The sequence below is a fragment of the Carya illinoinensis genome, chromosome 9 (genome assembly GCF_018687715.1).
Source record: "Carya illinoinensis cultivar Pawnee chromosome 9, C.illinoinensisPawnee_v1, whole genome shotgun sequence".
NCBI classification, from domain to species: Eukaryota; Viridiplantae; Streptophyta; class Magnoliopsida; order Fagales; family Juglandaceae; genus Carya; species Carya illinoinensis.
In genome coordinates this window covers 35,054,401-35,079,709 of record NC_056760.1, presented here as the reverse complement: position 1 = coordinate 35,079,709, position 25,309 = coordinate 35,054,401, and the positions used below count along the sequence as shown (strand labels likewise).

General features: G+C 38.7%; 1 protein-coding gene across 7 annotated transcripts; it reads right to left on the bottom strand.

Annotated features, from left to right (window-relative positions):
• Positions 1–12,339: 12,339 nt before the first annotated feature.
• Positions 12,340–23,888, bottom strand: LOC122275620 (probable E3 ubiquitin-protein ligase HIP1). Of its 7 annotated transcripts, XM_043084750.1 has the most exons (9): positions 23,704–23,888; positions 21,949–22,101; positions 19,810–19,953; positions 16,276–16,441; positions 14,543–15,286; positions 14,047–14,462; positions 13,630–13,728; positions 13,396–13,533; positions 12,340–12,712 (listed from the first exon to the last, which is right to left on the bottom strand). In XM_043084750.1, the coding sequence occupies exons 3-9, from the start codon at positions 19,900–19,902 to the stop codon at positions 12,563–12,565; spliced, it is 1,806 nt and encodes a 601-aa protein (XP_042940684.1). In that variant the 5' UTR covers positions 19,903–19,953; positions 21,949–22,101; positions 23,704–23,888; the 3' UTR covers positions 12,340–12,562. The 7 variants fall into 7 exon arrangements, with proteins under 7 accessions (XP_042940684.1, XP_042940687.1, XP_042940685.1 ...); XM_043084753.1 differs by lacking the exon at positions 19,810–19,953; XM_043084751.1 differs by lacking the exon at positions 21,949–22,101.
• Between the last annotated feature and the right edge of the window lie 1,421 nt (positions 23,889–25,309).

The window sequence follows — 25,309 nt, the reverse complement described above, 5'->3', positions numbered from 1 at the left end:
AGTCAGTAATCTGTAGGTTTGGCATACCCAAGAGCTTCATATCAGACAATGAAAAATAGTTCAACTATTCACACTACCGGGAATGGTGCACATATCTCAAGGTAAAGTACTCTTCGTCGGGACACCCACAAGCCAACGGCCAAGCCGAGGCGACCAACAAAACTCTCCTCTCCACTCTCAAGAAGAAGCTTGGGGCACACAAAGCAGCATGGGCCAAGGAGATCCTTGGTGTGCTATGGGTGTACCAAATGACCATCTAGACTCCCATGGGGGAAACGCCCTTCGCCCTCACTTATGGGAGCGAAGCGGTAATTCTCATAGAAGTCAGAATGTCTACGTTCAGGATGTAGCACTTCAGCCCAAGTGCCAATTATGAGAGGCTAGCAGAAGGGTTGGATCTTCTAGAAGACACAAGGGAAGAGGCGGCAATATAGACTGCAAGCAACAAGCGAAAGGTAGAACAATACTTCAACAAACGGGTCAGATCATGCTCCTTTAGAGTGGGCGACCTAGTGCTTAAACAAACAGGGGCAACTACCCATGGAGAAGAGAAGCTGGGACTGCAATGGAAAGGTATGTTTGTGATAATCGTAAGTAACAGACCTGGCTCATACCGTCTTAAAAGCAACCAGGGAGTTGAGCTCCCCCATCCATGGAACACCGAGCACCTAAAGAAATACTTTGTGTAAGGGCAGGGAGCAATACCTTGTATGTAAGTTCTAAATTTACGAATAAGAATGCGTGAATGTTTGCCCCGAACTCTTTATCATCCAAATTTGGAACCAACTCCAAGTCTCTAGACTACTCACCACAAAGTTGAGTCTCTAGACTCACTACGAGGTAAGGTCAAGTCTCCAAGACTTGTCGACCCCCCATCCAAGAAAGCCAAGTCCCTAGACTCGCCACAAAGTCGAGTCTCTAAGCTCACTATAGGGTAAAACCAAGTCTCCGAGACTCGTAGACCCTCCGTCCAATAAAGCCGAGCCCCTAGACTTGCCATGAAATTAAGTCTCTAGACTCGCTACGGGGTAAGGCTAAGTCTCCAAGACTCGCCGACCCCCTATCAAATAAAATCGTGTCCCTAGACTCACTACAAAGTCAACTTTCTAGATTCGCTGTAGGGTAATGCTAAGTCTTCTAGACTAGCTGACCCCATATCTAACAAAGTCGAGTCCTTAGACTTGCTACAAGGTAAGGTCAAGTCTCCGAGACTTGCCGACCCCCAGTCTAATAAAGTCGAGTCCCTAGACTCACCACAAAGTCGAGTTTTTAGACTCGCTGTGGGGTAAGGCTAAGTCTCCAAGACTCTCCAACCCCACATTTAACAAAGACAAGTCTTTGTACTAGCCACAAAGTCTAGTCTCTAGACTCGTTGCGGGGTAAGGCCAAGGCTCTAAGACTCTCTGACCCCCGGTCTAACAAAATCAAGTCCCTAAACTCGCTGCAGAGTAAGGACAAGTCTCTAAGACTCGCCAGAGCCCCTTCCAATAAATTCAAGTCCCTAGACTCGCCACGAAGTTGAGTCTCTAGACTTGCTGCGGGGTATGGCCAAGTTTTCGAGACTCACTAACCCCTTGTCCAACAAAGCCGAGTCTCTAGACTCACTGCGGGGTAAGGTCAAGTCTCTAAGAACCGACCTTCTATCCAACAAAGTTAGTCCCTAGATTCACCATGAAATCGAGTCCCTAGATTCACCACGAAATCGAGTTTCTAGACTCTTTGTAGGGTCAAGGCTGAGCACAAACTCCTGAGGTCTATCTTACGAGGCCCCAACCCCAAACCCAAAAAAAAAAAGGGGGGGGGGGGGGGGGAAAGGGGAAAGAAAGCCATGAGTAAGACACAAGCAGTTGGAAGAAAGGGACTTTCATTACAGTTATGCACAATGTGCATTCTTTACAAAATACAAGCACAAAGGAAATTTATCCAAAAAATTCTACAAAATGAAGGGGCCCAGAGCCCGTCACAGAGGAGAGGAAGGAGGAGGACTACCTGGAGGGAATAGGGGATACCCCAATTTCCCAAAGGTTCTAATGTAGGCTTACACTTAGGAGTCTGGGGGAAGGGAGAGCAGGTCCAGGGTCTGTCGGTCCAATTCGGGGTGCACTAGCAAATGTTCGCACATCCATTCAAGACCTTCCTTATAGCCATAAGCCCAGGCCACATCCCAGATGGCATTGGAGTTTGCAATCCAAGACCTAATCTCTACAGAATGATGATTGAGGTCATTCAATTGAGACCTCATGCCCAAGATCTTGAGATCTCGAGCCATGAGATCGAGGTACTCTCGATCACAGTCTACGCGAGCTCGCCAACCCATTCCTTGGCCTTTTGCAACTGCTCCTCTGGTGCTGAGCCTCCTGAATGAGGTTGAAATTCTTGGACAACAACCGCAAGTATTGCCCAACTATCGAGGCCCTGTCCCGCTAGACCTTCTACAACTCATTCTGAGTAGACTCTAACTCCGCATCCCGAGTAACTAGATCCCACTAGGTTGCTGGATGAGCTTCCTCAAGGCGTCCGTAATGCTTTGCCCACCTGCAGGTTGTTTACCAGCGTCCACCACCAAGCACTAGTTCTCCTTCTGCCTGTCTTTCACCTCATCCACCAGCCCCTTACACTCGACAAAGAGGGCCTCGTTCTGCTAAATCGCTTGCTTCAACTTATAATGCTCGTAGTGAACTAGCGTCGCAAGCTGATAATTAGCCTCCCTTAGCTCCCCCAGCTCCCCCACCTATCATCGCCCTTAGCTAGTCCACAGCGCTCAAAGAGAATGCTTGAAAAGTTAGAAGCTAAAGGAAGAGAAGACACAGCATGGTGAGTGGAGGACAGGAAGGCGTACCTGGGTGAAGTAAGGGCACAACTTCAAGGCCATTTGCTGGGTTGCCGCTGCCTAGTCCTTGTCAAAATCCAAGTCAGGGGTTTGACTACCCCCTGCCCCTGCAGAAGAGAGAAAGGGCTAGCCAATCCCAACGACAAGGAGGGGTTCCCCTCCCCCCCCCCCGGGGGTTTGGCTTCCCTCTCTTCGGGAAATGCGCCTCCCTTGCCTGAAAAGGGCCCCGTCGGTCGAGCCATGAGAAGTAGCAAAAGATCCTGCCTCAAAGTTGTCATTGTCGCTAAACTCAACGATTAGGGGAGGGGAGACTTCTGGGAATATTTTTGCGTGGCTCAACCCGGTGGAAGTGGTCCTAGGGGAAACAAACCTAGCACCAGGGGAGGCAGGCCCAAAAACTTCCTCCTGATCCCCAACCTTGGTAATGGATGGGGGACAGTCAAGAAGGGTCCCTTGCTCTTCCCCACCACCCTCGACCCCAACAGTGATTGAGGAGGCACCATGGGGGGTTCCCTCTTCTTCCCTTTCCCTTTCTCCTTCTTGTTCTTCTTCTTCTTCCTCTTCTTTCTCTACTTGGCTCTTGATCTTAGGGAAGATTGGGGAAACCTCAAAGGGAATGTTCAACTCTCCTTCCTAGCTCTCAAGCTATGAGAAGGTCACCAGGGCTTCAAGGGCAATCTCCTCCCTCAAAACGTCTTCAAAAGACGTGAACGGTTCTACCTCACCGGCCTCGTGAGGAACTAGGCGCACAAAAGCACTGAAGGCGGCCTAGAAATTGCCATCATCATCTTCTTCTTCCAAGAAGGCAAATGGTGCCTCGACAAATGTGGTATGGGGGCCAGCCGAAGAAAAGGGCCCGGCGGTGGAGTGCGACCCGCTCAAGAATGAGCTCGTGCTTCCCCAAGTTGTGGGGACCGAGATCTCTGGGCATACAGACTCCTCTTCCCTTACACATGAGTTTCCAACGAAGTCCCCCAGGGCAAGGGGTGTAACTGGCCCGGTCCGGTCCAATTTTAGACAAAATTTAAGACCAAACAGGTATGTACCGATTTTACATTTTCTAAAACCGATCATGTACAGGTTACCCTCCTAAACTGGTACTCCAGTTTTACAGGTTTTTGATCCGATACGGTCCAATTTTCTAGTTTTAATGTACAATATTATATAATATAGTATATTATAGTATATAATACTATAGTGATAATATATTTTAGTATATTATAATATATATTATAATTGTATTATAGATTATAGTGATATATTATAATATATAATATGATATAAGATTTTAAAATTTAATATTATATTAATTAGTAATTTATCATATAATACAAAACTATTTTATATATAATTATATTATTATATATAAAAATTATATACAATAGAAAAAATTCAAATATATATAAACTAGTCAGGTCAGGTCCGGTCCGGTTTTAGAAAAAAAAAAATCGAAACCAGACCGATTTTGATCAGTTTTAAGAAAAATAAATCTGGTACCGGACTGAACCAAACTTAGGACCAGACTAATCCCATCGATTTGGTCCAATCCGGTCCGCTTTACCGATTCATCGGTTTTTTTTACACCCCTACCCAGGGCAGGCCGTGACACATCTTCTGCCGCTTCCCCTTGCTGCCAAAAGAGCTTGAAGCGCGTTTCCAACCCCAGGGTGAGGGGATCTCACCTAGAAAATCCTAGCGCACACAGGAAATTCCATATGTTTGCATCAGCAAGGCCACATCGGCGAGCAGCTCCTTAGGATGGGCCTTCACCCAGGCAATTACGGTGGCCAGCTGAGTCTCCTCCCTTTTGTTCAACTTGATGTGAAGGTGCTGGGAGGAAGGGAGGAACGCCCAAATGGCCCAAACGGGTACTATTGGTGGACCTTTTCTCCCACTAGGTACTCCTATCTCGAGCCCTATACAAAGAAGAATTTCTGGTTCCACTTCTTGATGCTTGAGTGACATTGCTCAAGGCTGACAATCTTCTAGTCGGGGAATGACCCTGGAAGCTGCATATGCTCCCCTCGATGCGGTTCACTTAGTAGGCGTATAAGAACTCCCAAGAGGTCAGATCGAGATATCCCTCTGTGATTGAAGTAAAAGCCTTTATGTAGACAATGTAGCTGGCTATCAGGAGCCTCCAGGCATTGGGATTAAGCTACGCAAGGGGCCAACCCTAGAAAATCGAGGACTTCGTAGGTTGGGCGGCAGAAGGGAACGCACAGGCCATTTGCAAACATAAGGGTGTAGAGCACCACTCAAGATGCCATCCCATTACCACTGCATGCTACCCTGCCTTGGGGACTTTGACAACCATGGAGGAGGGGTCATCGTACTTTGAGAAAATCGCTTGAAGATCAACGAGAGTGATGGACAACACCCAGTTTTTCCCTGTGAAGTATGGAGGAAGGGGCTCAGAATAAGCTTTGGAGGCCATGGGAATGATTGAAGGTGGTAGAAAAGGGGAGGCGACGAACATAGTTGAAGAAGTGGGAAGAGGACGGTGGCGAAGAAGAACCTAGGGAGCAGAAGGGGAATAAAAGGCACTAAAAGAAGAGGAGGCACAACGGAAGGCCAAAGACACAGGGAGGAAATATCAGAAAAACAAAGGGTCGAAGGAAAAGGTGCAGAGAGAAAGATGCAAAAATGAAGGAGATGAAGAAAGACAGGGACCTTATATAGCCAAGGACGGCTAGGAAGGGCATGAGAAACAAAGCAACACTAACAATGATGACATCAGCGAAACATCTCACGGATCCCAACTGGTGAGAGTAGCAGCAGTTGTGTCAGGCGTGTGGGAAGCATGGGCCAATGTGCTTCCCGGGATGTGGGGAGAGGAGCAGCCGACCTATCCTATCAATTGTTGGAAGGCAGAAGAGATGCTAGAGCCGAGGAGACACACATTCCTTACTCCTTAGGGGGGACAGGTGGCATAGGGAACCCAACCGATGAGACAATTCAGAAAAGGGAAATGGGGGATAGGGAACACGTGGAGGTCGCAGACTAATCTGAAATGAAAAAGAAGGAAGGAAGACGAGTTGACCCCAAACTGTCAGAAACTGAAAAGGCCTCAGGAACTCAAAGGTCCCCCCCCCCCAATCCGAAGTGTTGATTGGTGACAGGGCACGTGTTTAATGGGTAGCATGGGCCACGAGGCACAAATGAATTCACTCCATGCCTATGTGATGAGAATTCACATGGTAGTGTGAGGGGAGAAAGGGCCTCGAGCACAACTGTCTCAGGCCACAAGGAGCAAGAAAGCCTCAGGCCCATCAAGAGGGAAGCAAGGCAGGACATGGTAGTCCGAGGTGAAGGCCTTGTGCCACACCCGTGGTACATCTTCTAGCCTAAAGAGGCCTTGGCCCTGGGCCTAGCTTGGTTAGAAAGCCCACCACGAGCAATGATCACCCAGGGCCTCAATGGGGGAACCGAGCCCTACAGAAAGGTACACGACAAACAACTATTGTAGAGCACCAGCGGCTAGGAATGTTCGATTGTGGGCACTTTAGGCTAGGGACACGCCGCATTTAATGCATGTCAGGAGACCTGAACACGCAATAGCGTGCAGTCTGAGACCCCATGGGATAGCGAGATCTCTACCTGACACTTTACCGCAGCAGCAGGTTGGTGGCAGGTCTGACCCAAGCACGATCTGACACTCCACGATCTCCCTTGGCAGTTGAATCAAAGCTCGATATAAATACCCCGATCCCATCCAGGGGAAGAGGTTGGTCTTCTTTTTTCTTAACCACTCTCTTAGCTTTCTCCATCACACCAGATCTCCTACTAACTTTGGCATCAGAGGGTCCCTGGACTACACCAGAGCTCACTCTCTTCCCTCTTCGCAAGTTGCTCAAGTTGGGCCTCCGCGGAATTGCCCAAGCTATGAAACACGATATCAACAGTACTTATTAACTTATTTGAGATTCAAACATACTTTCACATGTAATATCTAAACAACTTAATTTTTCTATTAAATAGATTTTAAGGCTATTTAAACACTTTTTAAGACTCTGAACAAAACCTCAAACAAGTCCTAAATTGTGTAAGTTTTGTGTAGCCTCTTTATAAAAAAATAATAATAATTTTCTTCTATTGGTTTCCAAAAACTAAACAATCTCATCTCATCTCGTCTAATCATTACAACTTTTTCAAATTCTCATATAAAATATAATAAACAATTCAACTTTTTCAAATCCTAATACAAAACTAATATTAAAAAATTATATTATAACAATATTTTATTCATTACTATTTAAAATATCTTATCTCATCTCATCTGAACTATGTAACCAAACAGAGCCTTACTATTTTACAAAGAGACAGCATGTATAATTGGGATTTCTACAGACATTACTTAAAAATAATGAAGAAATAAAAATAGAAAAAATATATATAAAGAAGAAATTAAATGAAATTTATCAGAGAAATAAAACTCTTTTAGCCAGGTGATATGGATACCGGAGGATCCCAAGAAACAAATGTTGAGTGTAGGGTTGTTCATCCGGGCCGAGTTTTTTCCCAGTCCGATCCGAAACCCGGATAACCGGGTTCTGGTTTCAGGTTTTGGCTCAGATTTGCATTATGAAATTCAGACAACTCCAGCCCGGATCCAGTTATACAATCCGGGTTTAAAACCCGGTACCCGGGTTATATCCATGAAAGCCTTCGTCTTCACTTTTCAAGCATCACCCAAAGTTCAAACGGTTTGAATCAAACCTTCAAACCGAGCTCTCAATCCCTCTCTCGCCTGAATTTCAAACCCTAGCTCTCTCTCTCTCTCTCTCTCTCTCTCTCTCTCTCTCTCTCTCTCTCTCTCTCTCTCTCTCTCTCTCTCTCTCTCTCTCTCTCTCTCTCTCTCTCTCCTAAGCCCAGACCGCAATCCTCTCTCTCTCACGTGAAACCAGTTTGGAAACAACCCACACGACATGCTCGAGATGGCCATTTCATGAAAGGTAGTTCAAATCTTAATGTATACTTTTTTCTATGGGTTTTAGCCTTGGCTGCATGTATACTCTGGTCTCACCGTTTCTCTTACTCGAGATGTTCATTTCGTGAAAGGCAGTACAGATCTACATGTATCCTTTTTTTTATGGGTTTTTTAAGGTCAGATCTATGCTAGCATCTATTCAAGTTCAAATCTGCAGCAGGTTTTTAGGGTTTTTTTCCTTTTATTAATTTGTTGATTTGGGTCTATTTTGTGTTCATTTCTTTATGTTTTATGCCCAGATTTAGGGTTCCTACATTTTTTGTTTTGATCGTTAGAGTCTGCTAGGCCTTTCATTGCATCAGCTTCATCCTAAAAATCATGTTCCATTTGAGAAAAGAGAATGGTAAAGCAGAGAAGACTAAGAAATTATGTTTTGTTTCATTATTGCTTAGTGTCTTAAGCCTTTTGCAATATGAGAACTAAACTTCATTGCTATCAGGATGGAAGAAAGTATTATGAAATATTATTTGAATGCTGCCATGTTCTATAAACTTTTTTTTTTTATAGGTAAGCAAGAACTTATATTGATAGCAATAGGCATAGCCCATGTACAAGAGTGCCCTGTTCTATAAACTATTATTAATCTGATTTATATTGAGAAGTTTGTTCTATTTGTTAGGGCATGGGCACGGGCACGTGTGTATGTGTGAGGAAACAACAATTGAGTCTTGTAATCACAGCCCATACCGTTTTAGTTCGTTAATATTTATGGTTCAATCAATTATTGGGTTGTCAAAAGAGTACAAACCTTAATATTCATAATTTTTTTGTTTGTTACAGCCACCATCATGTGATGAAGCTAAAGAGACTAATCAAGACTGTGCCATAGTTATTGAGCTATCTGAAAGTGACCCTTATTTTGATAAAAAGAAGGTGATAAATGAAATTAAAATTAAAAATATCTTTCACTTTTGTTCTTGGTCAAATTTTCAGGTTTGCTTCTTTGAACATTAATAGTGTTCAGTTCTTGATGAAGAAATCTAATTGCTCCTAATTTAATCTTGAGTTGTTAAGTGTCTATCGTTTTTCTCATTTCTTTTAATAGCTCTTTTGGCAGAAGTTACTTCAAAATAAGGGTTGCAATCCCAAGGAGGCGGTTTCTCTCAAGAGCTCTTCATGTCCTAGTTGGATCAGTGTTATGTTGAAAGTGATGCTTCAAATAGCAAGAATCATACACTTAGATGAGGTAGATTCTAATTATGCTCTTTAAACTACTTGGTTTTTCACCCTAAGGACCTGTTTGAAAGAAATTCAAAACAATGGGCTTATTCTCCATTTGGCCTATAGGAAAGTAAAACATTCTATCACACGGGTTTGCTTCCCTTGTTAACTTCCCAAAACTTGTAGTTTCAGTGTCTTTATGGTCTGTTTTTGGCACAAAACTGGGGCATGAATAACAGTAAAACCTGACTATTCCTTCAATTTTATGGATAAGTAACTCATGGAATTGGATTCCAAAAGGACAATATTTCAATTGATATTCTTCTGGCAATATGTTTGTTGCTCATACATGAAGGAAGCCTGCATAATGTACATTTGAATGAACAGCCTTTTGTTCTTGATACTTAAAATTTGAGCTACAAACTTCTTTGAAATTTACCAAAACCACCAGTATTGGGGATGTGAAGCAATGGCACACAGAGCCAAATAGGTGTTAGACCAAATCAGCAGCAGCTACCTTAAGTCATCATCAACTTTTGAAAGCAAGCAAGACTACTTTTTGAGTTTACCATTCTTTTTTTTCTTTTTTTTTTCTTTTTCTTTTTTAAGTTTTTGAATTAGTAATTGTTTTGGATTTATCTGCATTAATAAGGCTTCCATGCCTTATTGTTAATTTATGATGATCTGGACATATATATATATATATATATATGCATCCTCTATAGATTCCAATAGGTTTCTTTGCTTTGTAATGAGTTCTCTCTCTTTATTGCCATTGCCACTTTTTGATCTACTGTTGCTCGAGAGAGAGCGTTTGTAGATATTACGATCTTTGTTATGCTATATTCTGTTCTAGTGGTTTTGAGAAGGGTTTTTCTTGCATCAAGTTCATCCCATTATATAATGGGATCAAGGTTCTTATTCTACTGGGTCTGTTCTTTCTGTTCAAGAGTAAGTTTGTCGTTTCCTTTCTTTTTTCCCAGAGAAACTAATAGTTTTGTTGAGCTTTTCTAAGTATTCAAAACTTTTATTTTTTTGCAAGCTCTCTTTCAATCAGATCACTTAAAGTTGCTGCTTGGTGTGAGATTTTGTAATTCTTATCTTGTAATTTTATATTTTTAATGAAATGTGTAAATAACAAAATAATGTAATATGTAGTTGGTTTGCATGCATTTTTTTTTCATTTTTATATATTTTTATTATTCTGAAAAATATTAGTATTAAGCTTTTTAATGATTTAGAAAAGCTTTTCACATAATATAGGCTTTTATAAAATAAAATAAAAATGATTTTCAATACATTTTTTTAATTTTAAAAATAAATATAGGAGAATTATGCTTTGCAACATTTTTGTATAAATATGGGTTTTTATTAATAGTAGATGCGATGTTTGAAGAAAAAACAATTGGATTTTTTTTTTTTTTTTGCTTCAAAAACTTACCTTTTTTTTAATTAAAAAAAATCTGAGTACAACCCAGTATCCGGATTTCTGAGTATTCGAAACTCAGATTCACCCAGGTTTTGCCCGAGTCTGAAATCGGGTATATTCGGACTGAAACTCAATCCGTATTTGAAACCTGAACTGGGAATCTGGGCAGATTTCGGGTTCGAAACCCAGATGAACAATCCTACTTAAGTGAGCAATTTTTTAATAACTTCAAAATTAACTCAGGAATAATTTATGAAGAAAAAGAAAAAACACAGTTGGGAAGGATGCACCAATCCCCGTGAGGCTCCACCCCCCGTCACAAGAACTTGAAGTCGGTGGCAAGAGAACCCACAGTCGTTCCTCTAGCTCTTTTTCTTGATCACAATTATTGTAGTATTTAAAAAGAAAATTATATTTATAAGTTGCTGAGTAAAACACATCTTATATAATGATGACATGATAAAATTTTATTTATAAAAAAACAAAAAATTAACTTCAAATATCTTACCAATTAAATCATGTCATGTCAATAGTATTAAGAGTACTTTTCACATCAATTTATAAGTAGAAGTATTTATTTTTAAATAAAAAATTCTACTCATCTTCCCACCACATGCCATACAATATAAATGATTTTTTATTTTATTTTATTTTATTTTTACCAAATGTAATGTATCAATAATGAATAGAATTTTTCTTTTAAAAAAGACTTAGAAAAGGCTTGCATGCTTTACACATGTAGTTAGCCTTTTAAAATTCCAATATATCACGACTTTCATAAAATTCCACCAAACCTATCTTAAAAGTTCTCTCAAAAGCAGGGATGACAATATGTCACACGACCCGTTAACCCAATACAAACACGACACGATAATAGCGGGTTAGGGTTTAATCTTAATGGGTTTAGTTCAAAACGGGTTGACCCGTTAAGACATGATTGCTTAACAGATTGATAACGGGTTAACCCGTTATGACACGTTAAAAAAGTTAAAATTACAATTATACCCTTATATCTAAAAATAAAATTGTTAGAATTTCAATTTCGATATTTTTATTATTTGGATTGTAATTTTGGACTTATAATTAGTTTTATAATTTTTATAAATATTGTAATTTTAACATTTATATAAAATTATGCTAAATTTAATCAGGTTAAAAAGTTTAATTTCAGGCCTATTCAACCCATTTATATAAATAGTTTAAAATGAGTTGTATTGTGTCGTATTAACCTATTTCGTAATATTTTCTTAATTTATTTGTTTACTTATAAAAAAAACATATTTCGTAATATTTATTAATGGGTCAAAACAGGTTGACACAACACGACCCGTTATGTTAATGGGTCGTGTTAGGATTTGAGATTTTGACATGATAAGCTTAACGTGTCGGGTTAGGATTGACCTATATAACCCGTTAATACGATTTGACACGACACAAACACGACCCGTTAACACGTTTTTACACCCCTACTCAAAAGTTCCAAAATCTATGAAAAAATCTAAACGTCCCAGTAAACTTTTAACATATTGAGCCTTAAATTACCAAAAACATTTAATGAATTCCTATGTTGGGATTCATATGTCGAGATTGTAATATGCCTAAAAAGATAGTCTAGGTAACATAAATCATAAAAGAAATATTAGGTAATCCCAAAGTATAAATGGCATAATTCTCTTGCATGACATATAGTTCACATTTCTTCTATAAAAAAAATTTAAAAAATAAAAAGAAGAATAATAAACCCAAAAAATTAACCTAAAAACAATTAAAAACAAAGTGTGGTAAATAATGAGTAGCAATGCCCAAACACTAATATTAATTGACATAAGGCCTTATCATAGAACGAGTACCACGTGTCCGTCATCTGCCACCAAATGGAAGGGCTCTTCCATCGTTTGGCCAAAATATGAAAAGGCAAGAGTGTAGGGAGGAGATGAAGAGGACTGAAACTTTTCATTGAATGAAAGTCCAAAAACCAAAATAACATTTAAAGGCTTCTCATAATCAAGATGGAAGACCAACAATGAATTGGCATCGGCTGGTAAAGCAAATGTCTACCCTTTTTGAGGGATTATCGTCGTATATATATAAATATATATATTTATATACAAGAATGAGAATATGGTAAACAACAACATGAGACATTACTCAGTTATTTGTCCTTCATATTATCAGCCAGAGCAGAACCTTTGCATACTGGGCATAGATTTTTCATAGACAACCATTTCTTGATGCAGCTAACATGGTAGTCATGGCCGCAAGCTTTCAGAGTCCCAACACCATCTCTATCCCTGTACTCTTCCTGTAGATTCCAAATAGATTCATTAGAGCCATTCAGTTTGACCTCTTTAAAAGTTGAGCTAAATTTTAAATAGAAAAAGGCCTCCACCAATCAACAATCATATTTTTATAACAAAACAAAAGGGAAATGATATTAAAGAATTCTACTACATACAGTCACTTTTACGTATTCCTTGTGCACTTCACTGATGTGATTAACCAAAACAGTTATTTTATATTAAAAAAAGTGATGCAGTCAATCACATCAGTGGAGTGCGCAAAGAGTACGCAAAAGTGACTGACGTAGAGTTTTTGTAGAAGGAGCAAAGAAGCAATAAAAACAAAGGAAAAAGTAAGATTAACTATGATTGATTTGGAGAGTAACTGTAGCAAAGCTAAAAGTGTTCTTCATTTTGTAGCTAGGGATGTAGCATGAATGTATGTAGGGTTCTTTTGCCAATAAAATAGCCAAGGAGCCAATTAGCAACTGGGACAAGAATGCTCTTACGGGAAGTCGGATTCAGCTGGTCAGTTTCTACACTAGTCCAGAGAAGTAACCAGGAACATTAACTAGAATGCTCAACACTAAATAAGGGTGGGTGTATGGCATCATTGTTCAAATCAATATATTCCCAAATCAAAAACCAGAGCATTTGGAACCCCAGTTGGTTTCCCTGTTTCAAATAGGGGGAAAAAAATACTTACCAGGCAGATCACACAAGTTTCTTCCTCTTGGGTCTGATCCGATGAACAATAAATTGTTTCTATCAAACATTTTGATATTAAGTCTTCAGACAGACCCGTGCTCACATTCCCAATCCTTTCCCCCAGTGCAAGAAGGTCCTGCACGAGACAATTTCGAAAAGAAAAAAAAAAAAATCTTAAGCCTGACTATAACAGGAACAAAAGATTAGAAGAAAAAGAAAGTGCATTAATTACCTCGTAGCTCATGTTGTCTATGTCTAGCATCATGTCTCTATGCTGATCAAACATATTTCTGGGCCCATACCAAGCTGAGCGATCGACAATCATAAAACCCTGCAAAGTGATAATAAATTACAGCATTCAGCAAGTAATGACAGATGAAATGAACAACAATTATTTTGCAGATACTAAGGATTCCAACTAGGCGTACAATAGAAATAAGAGACTCAGTGATATCAGTTATACATCATTGTACCTATACATGCCATAGCTGAAGGATATATTTATAACAAAGTATTCCAACCCGACCAATTTTCTCCTAAAATGACTCAATAGCTTAATAAAACGACATTAAAACGTGTTCAACTGATGTAGAGGAGTGTTACCCCTCTCCCAACTGTGGCATAGTCCTATATCAGATAAAATACAAACCTCAGATGAAAACCGATCATGGACACCTGCTTCATTAGGCAGTGACCTATATCTTCCAGTAGATATCCTCGACCTCCCATTGCGGTCACCATTACGCCACCCTATGGTGGACAATGGCCTTGGATGTCTTGGGGAGTAACTTTCGGCCACCAACTGTAGTCCTCCATCAGAAGGTGCCGCATGCCCCAGGCGTAAGCTGCTTGAAGAAGCCCTGAAAGCTGGGCTAGATCTTTGACTAAAGCTACTACTACGAACACCCCTCACAGACTGGGTTGAACTAGCATGAAAATTTTGAGGAGCAACTGGATTTCTGCTCGTAATAAAATTATGATGATATCCCCCAATCTCAGCAGAAGGGTTGCTAGAACTGCTTCCTACATGGAATTGATCCGTCTCATGGTTGAAGCTGCTCGTATCTGCCATTTACAACTAGGAATCTGTTAGAAACAATGGCAAACTGGATAGAAACAGAGACATCCAACAACATAAAACTTACCTGAAACTATAACCCTTCCAGTTGCAGGAGACATGTTAATTAGACTCCGATCCCGTGTCAAAGCACTAGAAGCCTGAACCAAAACATCCACAGGGCTGGAATGGTCAATGGGGTGGCTTACAGAATAGGAAGGGTTGGTCGACAGATGGGTCCTAGCGAGGTTTGATTCCAAATCAAGTGCAGACCGGCTTCTGACATTCCTCAAAGAGCCCTCACCCCTAATTGAAAGGCCACTGCCTCTATAAATGGGATTCATGGTAATGTGATCCCAAGGCATGCACTGAGAATCAATACTTGATTTCTCCAGCCTCAGTTCTGAAGATGATGGAAGATCAGGAGAACTTCCAGCATTGTAGTATCTGCTTGTACTGCCTCTCTCACAGACTGAAGGAATTCCAGGACTTTTTCGCTTTTGAGGCCCCCTTCCACTTGGCACTGTAAGATCAACAAAACTGCCCTCAACACCATGGAATGTCGGCCACTCATAATTAGAAGAAGATGCATGTTGCGCATAAGAATCTGGAACTGTAGAAAATGTTCCAGCAGTTGGCAGATGCACAAAAGGATCATGAGATGGGCCAGATGCATCTGGCTGATAAGGTAGTACTTCTGCATTGTGACTCGAGGAAGGATTTGCAGTTGACCGTGGTGCAGGGCTCCAGTGAGAAGCAAAATGTGTTCCATCTAGAGACATATTTTCCACAGGATAAAAGAACGAACCATTGTCTGATGTACCGGCCCCAGCTGCAATAGAAAGTCCAGAATTAGTATAGGCACAAGAGCAGAGGTTATACACAAAAGTAGAACCATTGTCCGTGAAAGTTAATCTGTCAGCAGCATATAAAAGAATAACATCTTTCAATTCTCATTAGCAGTTTTCTAACCATTAAATGTTTGTTTAAGAAATTTTTCATGCTTCAAATGCAACTATGAAGCCACTACAATGCATATATCCTGATAAACTTAGGCCATAGTAGTAGTATAGGAAGCCCCCAAGCAAAAAAGGTTTCCAACTTTTGAAGAGCAAAGTAGCAAAAATGTGATCGACCCCCCTCTGCCCCAAGGACGGGGCATCCAAACCATTAGGCCATGGTAGTAGTATAAGAAGCCCCCAAGCGAAAAACTCCACCCACTTTCCTGGGTAAAACATATAACAAGACAAAAAAATCCCAAACCACATCTGGGCTCAACATCAAAAGACCTAGCAAAGTTACAATTGAAGCCCATGTAATCATTCTACGCCACAAGAACTCCTTCACAAGTAATTTGAGATCCCATTCAACATCCTCTCATATTGAATACGAAGTGTTACAATATCTACACCTCCAACACACACAAGCCCCCCCCCCCCCCCCCCCCGGGGGGCACAACAAAAACCAAAAAAAAAAGGGGGGGAAAGAAAATTTAAATCTCTAATATCCTCATTAGGCCATTTCATTGTAGGTGGCATTACTCAAATCCTGTACTTAAAGCTGTGAATTGAGTCAAATAATTATAAACTGTAAGAACTTCTCCCCTCTATATAATATGGAATCTCATTCATTACTCTATGCTAAATCTGAGATATTATAAACCAGAGAATAAGTATTATAAACAAAAGGAAATTTAGGGGTATGTGGTGCCCTAAGTAGTCAAGGAACATCTCATAACACCATTATCTTGCACATCAAATTATCACATTATTGATCGTAGTCCCTAAAAACAATTGTGCAAGGCATTCAAAGTCACAATACCAAGATTCACAAAATGTTGCTCGGCATGTATATGGTTCCAGTTCTGATCATGCTCGTTCTCTAATGATTGGGATGTGCTGAATAAATGTCTATGCCCCATTAACAAGCACCAAAAAGCTACAAACAAATTATGTGCCGAAACTGGAATCTGCCAGAAAACGACAACCTGCACATGAAGAAAAGTGTCTCAAACATTAGTACAGAACTGAAAATTACTAAAGAATTTAATAAAGGGTGAAAATCACGTACGCACCCATGCCAAATTAATTACAAAAAAGTGGAGCCCCTTTTTCTTCATCACATCTACAGTTTTTTCTTTTATTATTGATAAGTATCTCATTTTCTTTGTTTAGAATAGTAAAATACGCATTTCATGCATCCCATGGGATTAAACCCATGATCCTTCCTCCACCCTGGTTATAGGAGGGCGTGATGACACTTGGTCCAAGGACGATTAGTAGGGGTGTACAAGAAACCATGAAACCAGCCACCAACTCAAACCGGCCGTCGGAGGCCAGAACCGGCCGAAACCGCCAAGGAACCAGTTGGCGGGCGGCAACGTTTTAGCAAAACTGCCTATCGTCGATTCGGTCGCGGTTTGAGGCCTGCTCAAACCGCTGAACCGGCCGATGTAATAATACTCTTTTTTTTTTTTTAATTTTATCAATATGAAACGACGCCGTTCCACTTAAGTTTAAGTGGAACGGCATCGTTTTACTTTTACGTTTGTGTTTTACACAGATTAAACGATGCCGTTTGTTATTAAACCAAACGGCGTCGTTTTGTCTATAAGGTGAGAAAAAAAATTAGAACGACGTCGTCTGGTATTAAACCAAACGACGCTGTTTAGATATTACATAATACATATCGTCCTCTTCCTTTCTCCTTTCCATTTCTGCGTTTCTAACCCTCTCTCTCTCCTCTACAACTCTCTCTCTCTCTACTCTCTCAGACAAACGACGCTGCCGGAGGGGAACCGAGAACCGACCGTAAACCGCCAGAGAACCGCCGGAGTCGATACGGCTGGTTGTTCTCCTCCCCGTCAACCGGTTACAGTCCGTCCACCGTTTTCCCTCTCATCGGTCGGCGGCGGTTCTATCCAAAAACCGCACCGAAGGGGTCGGTTTTCACCCCTAACGATTAGCATCACATTTACAAATGCTCTCACATTCCATTTTTCTTTTTTTTCATTGGCACTAGGTGTCCAGGAACAACGTCCCGACTAATCCCATGAGTGCACAAACCCTCAGCAAGGAGTTTCCCGCAAGTGCACCTCAGGCAATTCAAATAGAAAATCCCCTAATCCGATGACCCCTAGAGGTTATTTGCACCCAAGGGGATTTGAGCCTTAGACCTGGGGGGAGCATACCCCCAAACCCAAGGCCTTTACCACTTGAGCCAACCCCTAGTACAAGGGTGCTATAGCTGCCAGGTCATACATATGTGACCACACATAACCTAATTAAAAGTCTTTGATTCAATTCCAAAATCACGAGTTTGGGTTATTAATTAAGGTGTATAAAATATAAGGTCTCGCATATGTGCCAGTCCTATGAATCATGCCCTTTGGCCTTCTAATATAAAATTGAGATCCACCATGTGTCCACAAGTGAGGAAAAAGGTGTAAATTATTTATATATAAAAGCATAAAATAAAATAAATAAAAATAAAAATAAAACTACTAATAGGAACTATTAATAGGAACTTATAATTAGAAATGGAATAGCAGCAGAATAGAATTAAAGTACCTACAGAGACGGGTTATATGAGTTCAGTTAGATTAGCCTTGCCTGCATGATATGGACTGGTACCTATTTGATATGGAACTTGTAAACTTCCATAAAGGTCCATAATTTATTATAGCATCATCCACAGAACCTTATATCAACACTATCAATTTCGCATTATAGATCCTGCTCTACAGGTTTCACCTGTGACCATTTCAATCCAAAGCAAGCAATGGATAACTAAAATGGTGTCAATTCCAACCTTCCTCTAGTCTTTTACACAACCAACTCCAGTTTCTCAATGTCAATGTCAACATGTATACTCCCAAGGTTTTTCATGCATTATTTTCTTAGGTTTCGCCCTTTCCACCCACCCCTATAGATCTTGGACACATGGGAGGTAAGTTCTCCAGCCACGAGATTATTGAGGTTAGTTCTCAGGCCACAAGCAATTTATTGATCTGTTTACCAGTAAGGACCAAGGTCTTGAGAACAAACGAATGCCATAATTCAAGTAGAGTCACTAACAATGTGTGTGTGTGTGTGTGACAGAGAGAGAGAGAGAGAGAGAGAGAGATGAAATTGAGTGTAAACCCCACCTAACAAGAGAAGGATCAATACAGCACTCAATAATACAGTTACATAAATCACAAGCGACTAAAGTAACAAGCTAGCTCAAAGAACCAACGAAAATGGTAATGTGTGTTGATGGGAACAGATTTTCCCACCCAGATTCTGCTATACTCTTCATATAGCAACTGCAAAATCCCAAGATGTTACAAAGTAAATCAAGTATTTGGTTCAAAACAAAGTAATAACTTATTGTAGCTTGACCCAGACAGCCAAGCTAATAATTTTCACATCGTGACTCACCAGATCTCCACAGTATTTCAAGCAGCAAGAAAGTAAAAAGTTTATGCTGCAAGCAACGCATCATTAACTAGGATGCTTTGTGCATTTAAGCTTCTATAATAACCGGTATAGAAACAATGAATATATACTGGTAGCCCAAGTCTCCCAATTGTTAAGTCAATCACCCCTTGCGTTCATCTCCTGACAAATTGAGGCAAAGAAACAAAAAGGAGAAAATTTTTTCTTTGCTATAAAAAAAAGGAGACGCTAAAAGTAAGCATGACAAGGAAATAAGATTAATAAATTAAATTTGGAAGTGAAATTAATGCTCACTAAACACTTTACCCCTCACAAATAGCAATAGGACATTATAATAATTAATGCTCGGAACGGTGGAAGGAATAGGGGAAAGACTACTCATACGAAGGACATTACCTGGGTTTGGATCAGAGGATTCACTTAGCAGGTGTAAGAGGGGTAACAGTCATCATGTATGAACTTTCTTTATCCTAGAAATAATTGGCAGAACCTTTTCTTTTTCCTGGACCTGAAAAGAGTAATCCCCCACGAAAGGGCATAGAAGTTGGTAAAGGTACATTGGTGGAAGAAAAAAGTGAGCACTTCCTATCCACCTTCTGAAGAGTAGTCAAGGAACCAAAGGATCAACTTAAATCAATATAGGGGTAAATGAGAAATTGAACTAAATCTGAAATTCAACCCCAAAACTCTTCTTTCTAAAACATATTGGGGTGGAGTGATGGAATAAAATACTCGAGGGTTAATTTCAGATCACCCAAGAATTATTTGGGATGATTTGCCCTAATGATTTAAGTAAATCCAAGAGATCAAACTTTCCCAAGAATTAATTTCAACTCTTATTCACCCATGACATCAAAACAACGAGATCCAACAGTGGTCAAACTAACTAATATCAACAAGGCACATAGATATATACCTTAACAGAGACAGTGAACAGAGCTGTATTAGTAGCAACTGTAAACACGAAGTCAAGTTGACTGATGCCATAACTAAGATAGATGAATCGCATCAACTGCTCGGTGGCTCAATGACGGGTTCTAGAAAGACTGAGAAACCTCCCCTGAAACCCATAATCAGCTGTAAATCTAGAATAAACCACTATCCATCATACTCCTCGCTACCAACTTTAGAAAACCACTAAACAATTTTTGTAATGCTCAAGACTTTTAAGGGAAATATAACATAAGATAATTAGTAATAAACAGTTGAACAACCAATGAGAATGCAATAGAAAATTAGATGATACCCTTCCCAACAGTGTAAATCAATCACCACCAGCTTGAAATTCATGCTTGCCCAAAAATAAGAAAATCCCCAACAAAGGAAGGCATACCGGTCATGCAAGGAGATCCCAACTTCAATACAAACCAAATAAGGAATCCGAATGGTAACATATAGCAGTCAGTTACTTCAATTGACTTATAAAGCTTATGAAGTTGTCAAAAAGGCATACCAATCATGTGAATACATGATTGCAATTTCATTAACTAGGCCAAATATAAAAGAAGAGGCCTTAACTGTAGCAGTTAAATTCCTTCAGTTGACCCGTTAAAAACTTAACTCTCAGCCTACTACTGGACAAGTAAAATTGAAGTCATACAGTGGAGCAGAAACAAGTGTGGTAGAACCATAGAAGAGGCACTTAAAACTTCTAAAGCTCTCAGCCTCTTGCTTAAAATCCTCATTTCAACAAGAAAATCAAATTTATTAGTGAGAGAGAAGGAAGTGGATGAGGAAACCATTGAATAGAAGAGGCCCTAATTTTTGTCACAGTTAGTGAAAACATTTCTGTAACGGTTGCATGCATTTAATTCCCACATGCTTAATTTTGAGCTGCAAAATTGATTTAAGGTTTCTTTTTCAGCTCCTTAATGAGGACAACAGCATATTAAGGAAATTTGGAGAATATCTTTAATGTAAAGAAAAACATTCCATCTTTTGGAAGATAAAAATCCCAACTTCATGAATTTTTCATTTGAAGCTTTACATCATTTCATTAAACATCATCAAAAAATTTACACAACACTGCTGTAAATTTTATTTTATAGGTAGCACTGCTGTAAAATTACATAATCCATACATATATATTAGGCATAAATGAACTTTTTATACATTACTTCCAGGTGCAATCCTTTTTATGCTACAACAAGTCTAATAAAAAAATTATGGATTATTATGAAACACATTCTTTACAATATATGATAACACGCATTACGAGACACACAAGTGCCTTATAAAAGGACCTCCAAATAAATAGAGATTCAAACACATTCATAATACTCTCCCTCAGAGAGAACCTGATCAGAAAAAATAAAAAACCTAACAGGTTAATGAGATAGTCTCGATGATCAAAACTCGGGCAATGTCACTTGTGGGAAACTCCTTGCCAAGGACCTGTGCACCCCCGGGATTAGTCAGGACATTGTTCCTGGACACCCAGTGCCAATCAAAAAAAAAACTCCGGCAATGCCATTTGGAATCAAGATACAAAGAATATTTGTCAGAAACTGAGTAACCCTTTTGACCAATTGAGCAATCAGCCTCCCTGCCAAGAGAATCCCTTTTCCTCCATCTCAACAACTATAAAGTAACAAGTCTCAACATTGTAGTTTTCCTCCCTCCTGAAAAAATATATTAAACTGGAAACAAAGCCTTATATTCAAAAACAGCATAAGCAACCGAATGCTGCTGGTAACATTTGTGCTTCACTCAAGGCACTTGTACAATTTGTAAGATTTGACCACCTAATTCTTAGCTAACAGCTCAAATGTCACTAAATCCATTGACCCGAATCATCCAGTTGATTCATGTGATTCCGACTACTGGATAAACTGCCAGGAAAGAAAAACTAAGATTGATCCACAGAAGAAGCTATGTATAATCCCCCCAGCACCACTGGATAAGCATAAAAGAACTGGCATGTGATGATGGCCCAAATGCCAGTAAGTACACTCCTGTGCAGTGACATCCCCTAGGTCATTTAATTCAACAAAGCCTGAATCCTGAGGCACAATGACCCGTTCTAAAAAAGAATTCAGATAGAACAACAACTAACCAATTCTGCAGTTAGTGCCATATACTTTGTTCTGCCTACATGAATACTGGATTATAGTTCTTCAATGTAGCAGCAGATCATGCTAATAAACCCTTAAGAGAAATCAGGACCTCAGTTCAGATCCGCTCTCCAGTTGCCCACTTTAAAAAGTGCCTGCAAACCAATCGTAGTTCAGAATGAAAACTGAAGCCACAAAATCTAAGCCACCCGGCAACTTCCACATCCTAAATATGACAATCTTAGTGCTAGGTAAAACAAAATCCCTATGAAGCTTAGAAGCTGTAAAATCCAAGAAATAAAGATCTGAAATATAGCCAAATATATTATACGATAACTAGGAAGTCAAGGTCAAGGATGCTGTGAGAAGAAAAGGATCCAATCAACCTCAAAATGTAAGAAAGTTCGAAGAAGGGTATGTCTCAGTCAGAGATGGTGAGATCTTGTAATAATAAAAAACTTCTCACCCGCTAGTGCAAACAGGGTATCATTCCAAAACTTCCATACTAAATAAAATCCTTTCTCAAGTTCATACTCAATACAAGTGAGAAGTAATAATAGATCACACCCCAAACCTGCATAATAAAAACCATATGAACCTAGTTGATGCGGTAATCCACAGAAAACTAGCACAAAAGCTATATCTAACAATTCCTCTCTGCAACAAACAGATCTTGTAAACAAGAGTCATCATAGTTATGATTAAGCTTCAGATCATAATTACTTAGGTTATAACTTTACACCAATTAAATATTATCCCCTGAACATGAAACCCATATAAATTCTGGTGAGTTTACTTCTTTGAAAAATGAGAAATGCAATTCAAGCAGCAAGACCACCATAATCTATGCATCTGATGGTGAAGTTAGTGTCAAATAACTGCATACTACCCATATTCAATAAATTAGGAAGATAGCATAGGAATTGTATTAAGGAGTTCAGTTCAATACTTATCGAAAAAGAGTTCAGTTTCATATAAGCCTGATACACAACAGGTTCAGTTTTACAATAAATTTGAAAAACAAAAGACGTTTATTTTAAATTTTTACCCTTTTTTTATGTGACTCAGAAGGCAAAGACATGATAACAAACGACCCAGTAGGGAAAAGGACGAGGCTTCATATCTATGGCATAAGAGATATCTACACCATATATAATGAATATGTTACAATGTTACCAGTATTATATTAGCAAGAACACAAGTGATGGTGGGACGGTACAAAACAACCACCACCGAAAAAACAAGTAGCTGGGAAATGCAGCCGATGACCATCATCTCATCATCAGCATCAACATTACTATGATCAAGCGTCCAGCTTTTAATACATAAAAAATTAATATAAAATAAAAACAATAATAGATTAACAAAAAATAAATAAACAATAATAGTTTAACAAAGAGACGAGCGCAACCCCAAATTTCTTCATGTCAATTTCAGACTTGGCTTCCAAAAGAAGCAACACCTAAGATTTTAAAGCACCCAAAAAGCAATATTGCAAATAATAAAACTTTCTCCTAACAGTCATAACGACAAAAGGAGCAAAGATTGACTACCAAAAGCCAGAAATAGCGCAATAAAACCATATAAAGGGAGATCAAACCGTAAAAACACAAAACCATCAAGTGCTTTGCACGATCGGATCAAACCAACATCTATACAGGGAGAAACGTCCATATTGACGTAAAACTGTCAAACGATGATCGATCGGAAAAAAACAGAAAATTCAAAGAGAAGAAAGTTTTGTCGGAAAAGCATACCTTGATCAAAGAAATACTGAAAAAAGGTCGGCGCCTATGGAAGAACAGCCGACGATGAAAAAACAGAGAGCGCGCGCAAGAGAGAGGATAGGTTGGGTCTTGTACAGAGAACGGGACAGAAATACAGCGGTTGTGTCCGTTCTTTGCAGAAATAAGGGCCAAGGGGAGAGGGTTGGACCGCCTACCATTACCGGTTACCGATAAATACCGTTTTACTTCTTTTCCTCTCTCTTTTTTGCTTTGCTTAAGGTAACGATGAATTGCCGATATTCTCGTCCGATCGCATTTTAACATATTGTTAATAGAGTTCTGTCATGTATAAATAAAATTGTGTATTAATTTATATATTAATATTAATTTTTTTATATTTAAAATTTAAATTAATATTATTTTTAATAAAATTTATTTTTTTACCAATCACAATAAATTAATATATATATTAATACATAAGTGTGTTTGTAACTATACTTTTCCTTGTTAATATTTTTATATAATAATTAATTTTTAATACTATAAGATTTTGCAATAAAATAAAAATATCACATACTGTACTCTAAATTTATTATTAACTTATAACTATTATTATCAATTGTCTCAAAAAAATATTACTATTATCAATCTAAATAAAAAAGTTATTATTCATTTTTTTTTTTTAGATTCTTATAGTATTTAATATAAAAAATTAATTTAAAATATAAACTATATATTTCTATTACTATTACTGAAATATCAAGATCATTTGTTATATCTTAAAATAAGCCTTTCATTCAAATTCTATTAATTTATTAATGAAATTGCTAAATTAATATCCATTTACCACGTCATGATGAATCATAAACAAACACATGTCATGAATAAATGTGAAATAATCTATACAAGCCTCGATACATAAGTCTCGCCTAGGTTTTTTGTAAAAAAAATAGACTATATCATAAAAAAAATATGTAAATCTTTTTTTCATTTTTAATGAGACCGACATATTTACAAAAGACTTGCACAGAACTTATCTATTTGAGACTAATAACTAATATTATTATGTATAAATAGTATTCTTTCACTGCATTAAAAAAATAGAAAAAGATAAACACTTATCTTTTTATAACTTATATTTTAGATTAGAGATATTTTAATAAAATAATTTATAAAAATAATATTATTCTATAAAATATCATTATTTTAAAATATAGTTATATAATTATATAAAAAGTATTATACCCTTGAAAGATACCTAACCAAGATGCGTTAGCAAAAAAATATAAAACTAAAAAATCAAATAAAATGTATATAAAAATAAAATAAAAATGTATATAAAAAATAAAATAAATAAAATTTGAAAAAATCAAGAACGTTTTAAAAAGAAAAAAGAAACTTAAAATCAATAAAACAAAAAATAGCCTATATTCTTTTTACGAAATCAAACTAATATTGGCCAACCCGTGGTTGCCACTTGGCCCTCTGCTGTGACCTTAAGGTACTCGCGCGACTCAGGGCGATCCTTGCTGATTTGGTTTGTCCAAGAGGTGGCCGCACACGAGGGCGACCTCTGAAGGGTAAACAATTTATTTTTCCCATGTTTTAATTATAATTCTAATTGCTTCCTAATTTT

Excerpts from the sequence above, each read along its gene's own strand:
- LOC122275620 (XM_043084750.1), bottom strand. The coding sequence starts at position 19,902 with ATGCGATTCATCTATCTTAGTTATGGCATCAGTCAACTTGACTTCGTG. Across the intron at positions 15,287-16,275 it reads GCAACATTTTGTGAATCTTG|CTGGGGCCGGTACATCAGAC; the intron begins GTATTGTGACTT and ends TTTCTATTGCAG. Across the intron at positions 13,534-13,629 it reads TAGACAACATGAGCTACGAG|GACCTTCTTGCACTGGGGGA; the intron begins GTAATTAATGCA and ends TGTCTCGTGCAG.